The sequence below is a fragment of the Mobula hypostoma genome, chromosome 3, assembly GCF_963921235.1.
Source record: "Mobula hypostoma chromosome 3, sMobHyp1.1, whole genome shotgun sequence".
NCBI lineage: Eukaryota > Metazoa > Chordata > Chondrichthyes > Myliobatiformes > Myliobatidae > Mobula > Mobula hypostoma.
Genome location: NC_086099.1, coordinates 38,327,908 through 38,342,794, shown reverse-complemented (window position 1 = coordinate 38,342,794; position 14,887 = coordinate 38,327,908). Strand labels below are relative to the sequence as shown.

Genomic DNA, 14,887 nt, shown 5'->3' with positions numbered 1-14,887 from the left:
AAAGTAAAATATATTCTTTTCTTCTAGAGGAAGGGTAATAATTGCTTCAATCATCAAAATTAGATTGGCTATCTGTTAAGAGAATTGCTTTCAGTACAGAGTGAGAACTCTCATTATGATTTAAAATCACTTGTTAAGCTTTACAGTATTTTCAAACACATAAGTGTTCTTCCACATGTTTTCTCTGCATTTGAAGATTTGCCCAGCAATGGAGGAAAAACATACCTTCACATAAGGCTATACATTTCAGGTTACGACTCTGCAAAAACTGGGGTTGCTGTCCTTTTTTCTGTGACTGGAAGAAATAAAATGGGTTGATTTTATCTACACAACTCTAGGCTTTGCGTATAAAAGCATGGATGTTGTGCTGAACAGTTGGGAAACACTGCTTCAGAAACAATGAGAAGGACCAGGAACAGTGTACAAGAATGATTCCTGAGGTGAAAGACTACCTTTATAAGGAATGGTGATGGAGAATGAGATTATTTTCCTTGAAGCGAATACTAAGCAGTATTTCACCCATATTGTACTGTCTCAGTACTTTTATATTTGTATGCTGTAGCACTTATTTCTTATTTGCAGTTATTTAAATAACACTATTCTTTACATTTCTGGTTAGATGCTAACTGCATTTCATTGGCTTTGTATCAGCACAATGACAATAAAGTTGAGTCTAATCTAAAATCTAATCTAATCTGAAGGGAGATTTGATCGTATATAAAACAAGGCGGGATGTGGAATGTATAGATAGTGATAGGCTGTTCCCTTTGGTGGAACGGTTATCGAGTAGAGATCACAGGTAGAAAATAAAAGATGAAGATTATTGAAAACATCATGAGGAAAAGTATTCTTTCAAAGCGTATGGTTGCCTGTCAAGCAATTACTCTTGATTGGAATCACTCATGTTGAAATGTGGTAGTCTTTTTCTGTGCACAATCTGCAAGTTATCTAGTCTTTAGCTTCCAAATGCAAGCCTTCACCAGCGATATTGCAGCCACTGACATAAAACTGAAAAGATGTTCAAGGATAAGCAAAAATTTAATGATGTAATTAGTGTCAATGCACAAAGAAGCTTACATTCATTTTCTGTTCAACGTTGTATTCTATCATTTATAAATATGTGCATTTTTGCTGGATGTTATGACGCTTCAAGTCAATGTTAAATGCACATGAGCAGTTTTACTGAAGTGGCATTTAGTGTGCTTCATTAGAGATGTATATCAGGACAGAAATGTGCGGTCCTGTGCCCTGCTTCAAACTTGCACTCTGTTCTGTTTCTAACTTGTGGGAAGGCAGCATGCAAAGCCCAAAATATTCCATGAAGCACAGAGTTATCAAAGAAAATAACTGAGATGATGGACTGAGCGGTCATATAACATAAATTGTAGAGAGCTGGCAGTCCATTTTACTTCTAACTATTATATATATCTAGACTCAATAGAAAACAACATGGAGAAGTGTGTAATGAGCAGCTAACACTCTGTGACCCTGACAGAAGTGAATTTCAGACCTCACACCTATGCTTTTAGAATGGCAGTGGACAACTTGGGTTGAAGTTGAGATATGCTCGTATTGGGAGATCGGAAATGAATCAGTACCCTATGGTAATCTAGTACACTGCTATGTAAATCTGGTGGCTCCCAGTACAACAAGCAGTATTGGCTCAACTCCCTTGTCTAGTCTAAAGCAAGTATTCTACACTGAACCATGTTGGGATGTTTCACAGTATCAAAACCATCAAATATACAGTATGATTTTATTAATAGTTTTTATCATTTGATTGTCATGTATAGGAGCTCCTAGCATACACCAATGGCCTCCTAATTCGGGATCCACAATGCCACAAGGTTCTCTGGGTGCAGGTATGTGACCCTACAGAAATGACCAAACATGTGTCATTTTGGGTAAACAGATGTATTTTCCAGTGGTTAGGAATGGAAATATTAAACACAGTGTCAGGAGCAGGGTAACTGAAAACATACTACTTTGGTGTTGGAATTCATTATTGGATCTTTATGTATGCTAAAGCTACATGATGGATAGTGCAAGCTGGAAATTGTCTTGGCAGCATCCCAGTACCTGTAAAGTGGCTGCTTTATTGTTTGAAGGCTGTTCATCCTTGGTTGCCACCTTCTGCTGCTTTTTATTCATCCCTAGAGGGTAAGCATCATAAAGGAGAATTTCATTGTTCACACTGACTACATCAAAAGGAATCTTCAGTCAACCATTCTATCACTATTTTAAAGAGAATGGAACATATAAAAATGTGATTTAAATACACCAGAATCGAACAGTATTTTTTGTGACAACTCACAAAGTTGTGATTTCAGGACTGAAGTATCCCATTGTGATAAGTAGTTTCCTTTATTGCCTTGCTTATATTTTGGGTAAATACAATAATATGTTTTGTGAATGTCCAATTATTTCAGAAAATGTAAACATCAGAAGTATTTTCATATTTTTTATTTGATACAGTAGGAGGCCAGTTGTTCCATCGAGCCTGATCTGGCTCTCAGAGCAACCCCACCAGTCCCAGTGCCTAACTTTCTTCCCTGTAGTCTGTTCCCTCAAACATGCTTGTTACTTGTCCAGCAAGGCCCAGTAGCCAATTAACTATTGCCACATCTTTGGGGTGGGAGTGTAAACCAGGGCACCCACGTGGCTATGGTGAGAATACACAAGCGATTCACAGTCAGAGCCCTAATTCAGGATTGAACATGGGTTGCTGGGAATATGCAGAGGCAGCACTAACTAAACACTAACTAGACTGCATTGGCGCTGCTTCCTGCACGCATGCAGAACTCGTTGACTTCATTGACTGCATTGGCGCTGCTTCCTGCACGCATGCAGAACTAGTTGACTTTATTGACTGCATTGGCACTGCTTCCTGCACGCATGCAGAACTCGTTGACTTTATTAACTTTGCCTCCAACTTTCACCCTGCCCTCAAGTTTACCTGGTCCATTTCCGACACTTCCCTCCCCTTTCTAGATCTTTCTGTCTCTGACTCTGGAGACAGCTTATCCACTGATGTCTACTATAAGCCTACTGACTCTCACAGCTATCTGGACTATTCCTCTTCTCACCCTGTCTCTTGCAAAAACGCCAACCCCTTCTCGCAATTCCTCCGTCTCCGCCGCATCTGCTCTCAGGATGAGGCTTTTCATTCTAGGACGAGGGAGATGTCTTCCTTTTTTAAAGAAAGGGGCTTCCCTTCCTCCACTATCAACTCTGCTCTTAAACGCATCTCCCCCATTTCACGTACGTCTGCTCTCACTCCACCCTCCCACCACCCCACTAGGAATAGGGTTCCCCTGGTCCTCACCTACCACCCCACCAGCCTCCGGGTCCAACATATTATTCTCCGTAACTTCCGCCACCTCCAACGGGATCCCACCACTAAGCACATCTTTCCCTCCCCCACTCTCTCTGCATTCCACAGGGATCGCTCCCTACACAACTCCCTTGTCCATTCGTCCCTCCCATCCCTCCCCACTGATCTCCCTCCTGGCACTTATCCGTGTAAGCGGAACAAGTGCTACACATGCCCTTACACTTCCTCCCTTACCACCATTCAGGGCCCCAAACAGTCCTTCCAGGTGAGGCATCACTTCACCTGTGAGTCGACTGGGGTGATATACTGCGTCCGGTGCTCCCGATGTGGCCTTTTATATATTGGTGAGATCCGACGCAGACTGGGAGACCGCTTTGCTGAACATCTACGCTCTGTCCGCCAGAGAAAGCAGGATCTCCCAGTGGCCACACATTTTAATTCCACATCCCATTCCCATTCTGACATGTCTATCCACGGCCTCCTCTACTGTAAAGATGAAGCCACACTCACGTTGGAGGAACAACACCTTATATTCCGTCTGGGTAGCCTCCAACCTGATGGCATGAACATTGACTTCTCTAACTTCCGCTAAGGCCCCACCTCCCCCTCGTACCCCATCTGTTACTCATTTTTATGCACACATTCTTTCTCTCACTCTCCTTTTTCTCCCTCTGTCCCTCTGAATATACCTCTTGCCCATCCTCTGGGTCACCCCCCCCCCCGTCTTTCTTCCCGGACCTCCTGTCCCATGATCCTCTCGTATCCCCTTTTGCCTATCACCTGTCCAGCTCTCGGCTCTATCCCTCCCCCTCCTGTCTTCTCCTATCATTTTGGATCTCCTCCTCCCCCTCCAACTTTCAAATCCCTTACTCACTCTTCCTTCAGTTAGTCCTGACGAAGGGCCTGAAACGTCGACTGCACCTCTTCCTATAGATGCTGCTTGGCCTGCTGCGTTCACCAGCAACTTTGATGTATGTTGACTAACTAAACACGGCTCTGCTGTATTGCCCACACCCTCCCCCACCAACACAATAAGTTGCTTACACTGATATCTCCCAGCCAGAGACATGCATTAAAGTCTCTCCTAAGGAAAGCTTTGAGCTTTCTTCCAGTATTTCAATGGACAAGTTGTTCCTTTCAATGTTGAATTTGCTATCAGCAGCATCTCTAAAGTAACTCTTTAACTAGTTGTCTTTTCTTTATATCTCCATTTAGAATTACAATGTTGGCTTAAATTTTGTGAAAAGTTAATTAATATACTCAACAAATCAGTCCCCTAATCAACATCGTCTCACCAATGTTGAGGAGGCCACATCTGGAGCATCGGATACAGTAGATGACCCCCAAAAGATTTGCAGGTGAAGTGTCAAAACCAAGAGAAAATCTGCAGATGCTGGAAATCAATATACACAAAATACTGGAGGAATTCAGCAGGCCAGGCAGCATCTATGGAAAAGAATAAACAGTCGATGTTTCAGGCCTGAGACATTGGCAGTTTATTCTTTTCCATAAATGCTGCCAGGCCTGCTGAGTTCCTCCAGCATTTTGTGTCTATGCAGATGAAGCGTGTTGCCTCACCTGGAAGGATTGTTTGGGGCCCTAAATGGAGGTGACAGAGGAGGTGAAAGAGCAGGTGTAGCACTTCTTCTGCTGGCAGGGATAAGTATCAGGAAGGAGATTTGTGGGGAGAGACGAATGGACAAGGGATTCACAGAGGGAGCAATCCCTCTGGTTAGTGGGGAGTGGGGAGGAGGTAAAGATATGTTTAAAGGTAGAATCCTGTTTAAGATGGTGGAGGTTGTGGAAAATGATGTGCTAGATGTAGAGGATCTTTGGGTAGTAGGTCAGGCCAAGTGGAACTCTATTCCTGTTAAAGTGGCGGGAAGGTGGAGTGAGGGCAGATGTCCAGGTAATGGAGATGTGGGTGAGGGCAGCATCAATGGTAGTTTGTGTGTTGTTCTGAATTTCTAGCATCTGCAGAATCTCTTGCATTTAAGAATGACTGCTCCAAATTGAATTCTTCACTTTTCTGCAATATTTTATACATCAATTTGTTTGCATTCAAGAAAGTTTAGACAGAAAGAATTTCAGTCCTTCCATAAGAAGAAATCAGTAGATGAGAAAATAAAGATACATATTTTTCTTTTCTTCGTTTAACACTATTAAAGATTTGGATCTTAAGCTTAAGTTAAAATATACTTGCCTGAGTAACCAAAAGAAATACTTGACAATGGACTAAGATAAATGCCATTTCCATACACTGCTCCATGTAGCTGTGGAAAGTGGCATAAAAACAAATGAAGAAATCCTTAGCATAAAAGGTAGCCCATCTGATCCATGATGTATACTTCCAATAAGTTTCCACCCACTTATCAGATATTTTCACCAATACCATTTACTTAACAGAAAGATCAATGTAACCTGAATAAAATAAGGTGATTTGTCATAAAATTGGCATTTTCCTCCTTTGTGCAGATGATCTCAATTTCTTATGAATACAAGAACAAAAAACAATAGGAGGAATAATAAACCACTTGACCCCCTAAAACATGGCTTCCCATTCAATATGATCACGGGTGATCTTTCCTAGGCCACATATGGTCCTTTGTGCCAGTTCAAAAAATTCTCAACTCCCTAATCTTTTAAAAAAAAACTAAATCCTCTTTAGTGTCATTCAGTTGTATAGCACAGAAGTGAACTCTTCAGTCCCACTAGTCCATGACAACGTTGCTGCTTGCCTATGTTAATCTAAATCGCTTACATTGGGGCCATAACCCTCTACTTCTGTCCTAACAAGTATCTATCTAAATTTTATAACTGTGTCTACCTCTACACTCCCCCGGGCAGTTTACTCTACATAACTAAACCTCTCTTTGAGAAAAAAAAACTTTCTCCTTCAATCTCCTTTAAATTTCTCACCTTTCACCTTAAACCTACACCCTCTCATGTCAGACTCTTCCATAATAGGAAAAAGACATTGACTACTCAATCTTTGACTCTCCGAGTTCTTGAACAGGAGATACTACTTTTGTGACACGTACTGTATAGGAGAATTCCATAATTTGTTCTGCAATATGTGTCAACTTGTCCTTCATAGGATATTTTGTTTTCTTGTCATATGTTTACAGTCAATAACGTGAACAAATAATTATTGCTATTACACATCTAATTTTTGGCAGAAGAATCTGGGTGAAGGTTTACAATGACATTAAAACATTGATTAAAAAATCAGGACTTGGTTTATTTTGTTCTACTTTATAAAGAACTATCAAATGTATTAGTCCTATATACATACTGTATATGCGGCTCCTGAGGTGGGAGGCAGTAGCAATGTGCATCTTTTGGGAAGTAAGCTGCCTGTGAATTTTTGACTTCTTGCAGTGATAATGATCAACTACTGAGTATGGTTATTAGAGAACAATACTGAGTTGCAGAATAATTCCTAATAATTCAGAGTCTGATCTTACCTGTAATCGTGTGTTAGATGCAACAATTAAACCATTCCTTAAAATGGAGTGCCAGTTCTCTATATGTGAACCACTAGATATAAAACATAAAGAACTCCAGTAGTATTTGGAAAATTTATGTAACATAATCAATCGTCATCATCTTCATATTTTATGCCTCCATATAATAATATGCACTTTATTGATCCCGAGTGAGAAATTATTTTGTTACAGCAGCAACATCTAAAACACACTTAGCAATAATAAATAGTAATAAATATATTAATATTAACAAATAAAGTACAGAATAATAATATGGACAATAATAATTTACAAATGTGCAATAATAATGTACAAAATAATAAAACAGATACTATGATGTGTGTTCTGTCACACGCAGATGAACTGTTGTATATGCTTATTGCATCTGGTAGGAAAGATTTTCTGTAACGATACTTGTGACAACAGAGGTGAATCAGCCTGTTCGAAAGTGTGCTTCACTTGGTAACTTTAGGTATAAGTGAAGTTTCTGACAAACCTCCACCTCAGTAATAATGGGTGAATGGGGGAACTTCCTAGTCAATATATTAGCACTGTCCAAAAGTACAAAGATGTAGTTTTCATTTAAGCTCTTTTCCTTTGGAAGGTTTCAGAGCAAGGAATGGAAAGAATCCATAAAGAAAGTGGCAGAAAACAGAAAGCAGGGAATAAACCAATGCGACCTCAGTGAATGAGCATCATGAGCCAGGACGAAATTGAAATGCATATACAAGGTACAATAATGATACACGTGCAGGCATGAAGACTGGCAGCAGCCTGCAAAAAAAAACGAGCATGTTCACACTCAAAATGGGTCACAGAGTAATTAAGAGTCACAGAGGCAAGGACATAGAAATAAAGAACTAGGATTAAAGAAAGAAATTAATAAGTGCTCTAAATACAGAGCTACAAGAGAAAGACACTTAAATAGGGAACCATTGGGGTGATTTGTAAGTTTATCACCTGGAAGGATAGTAAACTTACAAGGAAAATTGGACAAATTTGATCATGAGGAATATCAGCATGTCCCCCTACTTGAGTATTCTACATATAGACGGTTTTCCAAACATTAAAGATACAAACCTATTTCTCAATGCTTAATATCAAACTTAAAAGTCATATACTGTGTAGTATAAGAGAAGGTTATAAAACTGCAAAGTAATCTTATCTGTCAGAAAGAGGGATATCAGGAATTTAGACGTGCACTTCCTATTATTTTAAATCCATTTGCAGCCCTATTAGTTTATTACTGATCATTTTTTACCAGTTTAAAGGTGAATCTTCCTGAAACCTAGTTCTTCCAACACTTCTCCTTCTCCGTCCCTTGAAATATTTGGCATAATAAAGCCTCATTGTTATTAATTACTGTCAAACAGTAAAAATAAAAGGAACTTTCTTTTACAAACTTTACTCTTGGAGAAATATTTAGCAGCTATCGCGATTTAAAAAAAACTAACTTTTACATATTTAAGCAGACACTAATGAAGCACTTCTGTCCCTGTTACATTTGAAAAAAAAAACAAATATGCAATTCACACCCCTAAGGATTTTGCAAATGGAAACTTACTGAAATGCAAAAGTGCTCCCATAAAGTTTCTTTGCTGCCCTGAAATTGGATTCTTTGGCCGGTGGACTGCTGAGGAGCAGGAACTGGTGAGGCGTATGCATGAATTTTAGTTGCTATATAAAAGAATAAAGTGACAAGGTTTACTCTGTATTCAACAAATCTGTTCATAACATGACATTACACTCAGAAAAAACAGAATCAGGTTTAATTCCAATGGCATGTATCGTGAAATTTGTTGTTTTGCGCAGCAGTACATTCCAATATAGGCCAGCAGGTGGCGCAGTGATATCAGCGCCGGATTCCGGAGCGAAGGTTCCTGAGTTCGAATCCAGTCGGGCCACTCCCGGGCATGCTTTCCATCCGTGCCGGGTTGAGTGTCAAACTCACAACACAGCCTCGTAAAAAAAAAACAACTGCGCTGTGAGAAGGAAAGGACATGGGGGACCACTCGCAGAATTTTTCCTCCAAGACAACCTGGGAGAGTATGGCACACAAAAAAAACAAATTCCAATATTTAATGATAAAAACTGTAACGTAAAATGATAATATATATGTAATTAAATGTTATCCATATATATGTAATTAAATGTGTAGTACAGAAAGAGAGCAAAACAAAAAGAAAAATATATAGTGAGGTAGTGTATATCGGTTCTTTCTCTATATTAACACATAAATCCCACTGTTATTGGCCTATTTTAATTTCCCAAAACTGAAACTTACATAAAATTTGTCAATTTCTGATAACTGTAAGTTTAGAGAAGTACTGACATCTTATCAAGGGATCACTTAGATAAGAGTTCCAAAACCATCCTGTACTTGTAACTCAATGTGCAGCAAGGCAAGGAATTAATTCAGACTCTCAATGAAGTAGCATTGTTTCTGGTATACTGTAGAATTTTTTTCCTGTGTTATGTTAGGGTTCCCTATGGTATTACACATTTATGCAGGGAATTATCTTAGGAGGCAAAAAATAGCAAGAAAATTGTGTGTGCACATCAAGCATTGTTAATAGAGTGACATTAATAGTGGAGGCAAGGAAAACAGATGCAATTTGTATGACAATGGTGTGAGGGAAAATGTACATTCCAAAACTGTTTTTCTTTCAAAAATGAAGTGATCAAACTTCTTACCCTGTTTGCAGGTAATTTTACAATATGGGATCTGTTACTGGAAATAATCCTAAAAAAGAAAAACACAGCATCATTTCATTTCCTTGATCCCAAGAACTGGCATATACAGTGGTGCTAGAAAGTTTGTGGGCCCTGTAGAATATTCTCTATTTCTGCATAAATATGACCTAAAATGTGATCAGATCTTCATGTAAGTCCTAAAACTAGATTAAGAGAACCCAATTAAATAACACAAAAAACATTATACTTGTTTATTTATTTATTGAGAAAAATTATCCAATATTACATGTATTTGTTGGAAAAAGTATGTGTACCTCTTCTTTCAGTAGCTGGTGTGACCCCCTTGAATAGCAATAACTTCAACCAAACATTTCCGGTAACTATTGATCAGTCCTGCACATTGGCTCGGAGGAACTTTAGGCCATTACTCCTTACAAGACTGCTTCAACTCTGTCCAGGCCTTGAGGCAACAAAGCAGCCCCAAACCATGATCTCCTCCCCTCATGCTTCACAGTTGAGATGAGGTTTTGGTGTTTTCCTCCAAACATAGCAACGTGCATTTCTGCCAAAAAGTTCAACTTTTGTCTCATCTGTCCAGAAGCATTGCAGAATATCCAGGGGGTCTTTTGCAAACTTAAGACATGCAGCAATGTTTTTTTTGGGGGGGGAGAGAGCAGTGGTTTCCGCTGTGTGTCCTTCCATGAACACCAATCTTTTTCAGTGTTCTTTTTATGGTGGACACATGAACAGAGACTTCAGCGAGTTCTAGAGATTTCCGCCAGTCATTCGCTGTTATCCTTGGGTTCTTTTTCACCTCCTTCAGCATTGCCCACTCCTTGAGAGAGTAGCAACAGTACTGAGTTTCCTCCATTTATAGACAATTTCTCTTACTGTGGACTGATGAACACTCGGGTCTTTAGAAATACCTTTGTAGCCTTTTCCAGCTTCATGCATCTCTACAATTCTTCTTCTAAGGTCCTCGGAAAGTGGTTTTGATTGAGGCATGATGCATATAAACAGATCTTTCTTGATGAAAGCAGGCTCTGTCAGTAACCTGACTTTGTGTGACTTTTGTTTTACAGGCAGGGCACCTCAAGAACCCAACCTCTAATCTCATCTCAATGATTGGAACACCTACTCAAAATAGCTATTGTGGAAGGCATTACCCCAGAGGTCCACATACTTGTTCCAACAAATACATGTAATATTGGATAATTCTTCTCAATAAACAAATTAACAAGTACAATTTTTTGTGTTATTTATATAATTGGGTTCCCTTGACCTAGTTATAGGACTTGTGTGAAGATCTGATCACATTTTAGGTCATATTTGTGCAGAAACAGAGAAAATTCTACAGGGTTCACAAACTTTCGAGCACCACAGTAGCTGGCAAATTAAATAAAAGCACATGATTGAGTAATCATAATAATGTAGTCAAGTATCTATAAATATAAGTTAATCATAATGGAGAAAAATACTGAACAAGGAATGCTCTGTAGAAGCAAATCAATGCATCTCCAGGCAGGGACAGCAGTAATATTGTACACTAGTAATTTTGTCTCGAGGGTAATGCATTACAACTGCTTTATGTGTTAAGAAAAAAATGGATAAACAAGTTTAAGGCATGAACTTGGACCTGTTTCCACCTCCACCACGGGAACGAGGAAAGTAATAGGTGGAAGAGGTAAAGGGCTGCAGAAGAAGGAACGTGATAGGATAATAGAGAGGACTATGGGGAAAGGGAATGAAGAGGGACACCAGAAGGAGTAGCTGTGCGGGTGAGAAGAGAAGGAGAATGAAGAGTAGAAAAGGAGAGAAGGGGAGAGGGAGGAAATTACCAGAAGTTAGAGAATGGTGGTGAGACTACATGACTCCCTAGTCTACTTGCTTCTGCCCACTGATCTACCCTGGCACTTAACCCGGCAAGCGAAAGGAACTGCTACACCTACCCCTCTACCTCCTCTCTCACCATCTTTAAGAGCCCAAACGATCCTTCCAGTTGAGGCAAACTTCACCTGCGAGTTTGCCTGGGTCATTTTACCATACCCGGTGCTCCTGGTTTGGCCTCTGCTCTGCATCGGACAGACTGGGGGAATGCTTAGTCGACCAACTTCACTCCCTAAGCCACAAATGGCAGGAATTCTGGGTTGCCGCCCATTTTAATTCTATCTCACATTCCCTTTCCAACATGCCTTTCCATGGCTGCTTTTACAGCCATGATCAGACCACTCTCAGGCTGGAGGAGCAACACCTCATATTCTATCTGGGTAGCCTCCAAACGGATGGCATGGACACTAATTTCTCTAATTTCTGGTAATTTGTCCTGCCCCTCTCTTTTTTTCCACTCCTCAATTTGGCTCCCCTCTTGTGCCTGTTTTTTTATCGTCATCTTCTTCTGGTGCCACTCCTCCTTCGGTCTACTGTCCTCTCCTACCAGATTCCTTCTTCAATCCTTTACCTCTTCCACCTGTTACCTTCCAGCTTCTCACTTCATTTCCCCCTGCCCCATCCACGCATCTTCCCCCACCTCCTGGTTTCACCTATCAGCTGACAGGCTAGTACTCCTCCCCCTCCCTCCACCATCTTTTTCTGGCTTCTTCCCCCTTCCTTTCCTGTCCTGATGAAGGGTCTTGGCTCAAAACATTGACTTTTTATGCCTCTCCAAAGATGCTGCCCGACTTACTGTTTTCCTCCTGCATTTAGTGTGCGTTGCAGCATTTAAGAGAATTGGCACAATTGCATTGTTTTGCACTTGTTGCTGTATTCATTGTTGTTCTGATAATGACCATTTATATTGTTTATCTTGTGAGCTTCACACAGGCAAGGTTTTTCATTGCACCCTGGTGTATATGACATTAAACTAACCTGAACCTTTTAGACAGGCATATGAGTAGGCAGGGAAAAGAGCTAAACATGCCTTGTTCAGGCAAATGGGATTATTTTGGGTTGGTATTATTTCCAGTACAGGCATCACGGGCTGAAGGGCCTTTTGCTGTGCTGAACTATTCTACATTGTATGAACAAATCCAGTTCCTGCTCTAAAATTCCATTGTTCAATACTGATGTAAAAATACCATTGTAACAGGGGATGTGCCAGTGGATCCTGCTTGTCCATCTGTTTCTTGATTTCCAAGTACGGTGCCTATCAAGACAAACATATTAAATAGTTTTTCCCCACTGTTCGTCATGCACTTTATTTATGACCATAACCCCGTAATAAGCAAAATACAATTAGGAAATGCTTAAAGAACACAAAAAGCTCCTTGGAACATGAAGAGTTAATCTAATATTTCTGACTTCTGATGGAAATTCTTTTCTCTAAAACATTTATCCATCGCTATCCCAAAACCGGCAGATTTAATGTGCTTAGACAAGGTTTTCTGATTTTAGTTAAACTTTTATGCTTTTTTTTGAGTATCAATTATAGCAGCCTTCAGCTTATTTTTGTATAATATTATGCGATGATAATACATCAGGTCCCAAAGAGCTACAATGGTTCAATTTACTGAGTAAGCCTCAGGCATGGAGGTCAACATATTAATTCACATCTGACCATCATGTATTCCTCATAATGTCACATCTACAATTCCAGCGGATTCCGGTTAATTGGGCCATCAGTTAATCAGGCAGCCACTTACCTGGGACAATTCTAAAAGAACAAAAACTAATTGAGAAAATAGCTGGGATTCCCTTCATTTATTTGGGACATGGTGCCACATAATTGGGACAGGAGACCATTGCTGAACAGATTCTAAGTAGTGTCAGTCGCTTGCACTTTTCCTGCTTAGAGTGAACAGTTTTTAAAAAGAGTCAGTTGCGTGTGTTTGTGTTGAAAACGCACTGATTTCTGTCACTGATAGGTAGTTGGTGGGAAGTAGGCAGAAAGACAATTCAAAACTGTTTTGCTCACTGTGGTTTCAAGCATTCAGGATTGGAGATGCCAGAAACAGCCGGGAGCGAAAATGAAATGTTTCATAACTTCAACAAATTAGGAATTACAAAGAATTTGAAGGTATCAATAATCATCTTGAATTTTACAAAGAAAATGAAGATTTGGAGGATGCAATTGTCAAAAGCATTGTATGAACGTAGTAGATTACTTGCACTAGGTGCTTGTGCTGATTTTGTTCATTTGTAGTCAATCAAAAAGAAAAAAAAGACAGTAGCATAACACTGGATGAATTCCTCCGTCAAAAACTATTAGGAACCAATACACTGTTTTTTACTACTGTAGTAGTATTGGTAGTGTCCTCATTTGTTTATTTAAATACATAAGTAGCTATTCAGTTAAATGGCAGTTTGTCTTTTTTATACTGATTTAACAATTTCCAAGAAACTTCAGCAGCCACTTAATTGGGCAAAGATATACTAGTCCTGAGGTGTCCCAATTAACCCAAATACACTGTGTTTTATTATATTTAATTTGATCATAATTTTAACAGATCCTATAAAAGTGTTAAGATGAACCAAATCTCACTTGCAGTTAGAATCTACATTGAAATCTAATGAATACAGACCAAAGATGTGATGGATGCATATTACCATAAAAAAACATTAAGATACAAAGTCTCTGTGAATGGGCCATGGATTATTTGCAACACAGCACATTTAAAATATTTCTATGTTGACACTTTAAACCGGTGGACTGCCAGTAGGCTGCCAGCACATCACATGGCTTTTCTTTCTGATTGGATCACATATGGAGTTATGCATGGGTACAGAGAGAACAGCATGCCCATGATTAACAATACAGAACAGGTTGATTATTTTCAGGAAGTGCTACTCTTTCATATTGTTAAACATGGTTACTGAGCAGAAACAAATAACATAAGTAGAATTTAACACATATGTGTATTCTGAAATGACTAATACAGATACAGAAATGGATAATGGGAATATGTACACTTGGAAATAATTTAGTGAATTGGAAATAACATTCAGTTATGATGGATGAAGTCACCGCACATAAAACCGATAATTTAATCCTGAATTTGCTAAACACAAAAATTAAATGACTTGGGTTGTGTTATTATGCTAAGGACACAATTTCTATGCTAGATGTTTGAAAATATGGACAGTAACTCCTGATTAAAGTACTCCAATACTGATGAACAGAATATAGCAAAAACAGATTTTTCAAACAAAAACATTAGTCAAGCACCTGGAAGTAAAGGTGGTATGTTAATTTTTCAGGGGTAGTTTTCATCCAAATTGGCAGGTATTAAAAATTAACTGCACATGATTGGGGAAACGGGGTGCAAAAAAAAAGAGATTAAATTAATTAGGTAGAAAATGGGAGCAGACAAATACATAAAAATCTTAATTTTGTAAGATTCAATGTGGGAAATCACACTGTGACGGGATATGTGAA

At 39.2% G+C, this 14,887-nt stretch overlaps 1 protein-coding gene across 2 annotated transcripts in view; it reads right to left on the bottom strand.

Annotated features, from left to right (window-relative positions):
• The window catches only part of parp8 (poly (ADP-ribose) polymerase family, member 8), a 376,390-nt gene that overhangs the window by 15,477 nt on the left and 346,026 nt on the right, over nucleotides 1-14,887 (bottom strand). For both annotated transcript variants that reach the window (XM_063042902.1, XM_063042903.1), the window contains 7 exons: nucleotides 12,591-12,658; nucleotides 9,517-9,565; nucleotides 8,387-8,499; nucleotides 6,802-6,874; nucleotides 5,538-5,607; nucleotides 2,080-2,153; nucleotides 226-295 (listed from right to left, as the gene is read on the bottom strand). In XM_063042902.1, coding sequence (XP_062898972.1) covers nucleotides 226-295; nucleotides 2,080-2,153; nucleotides 5,538-5,607; nucleotides 6,802-6,874; nucleotides 8,387-8,499; nucleotides 9,517-9,565; nucleotides 12,591-12,658 — 517 coding nt within the window. The remainder of the gene's footprint in view (nucleotides 1-225; nucleotides 296-2,079; nucleotides 2,154-5,537; nucleotides 5,608-6,801; nucleotides 6,875-8,386; nucleotides 8,500-9,516; nucleotides 9,566-12,590; nucleotides 12,659-14,887) is intronic.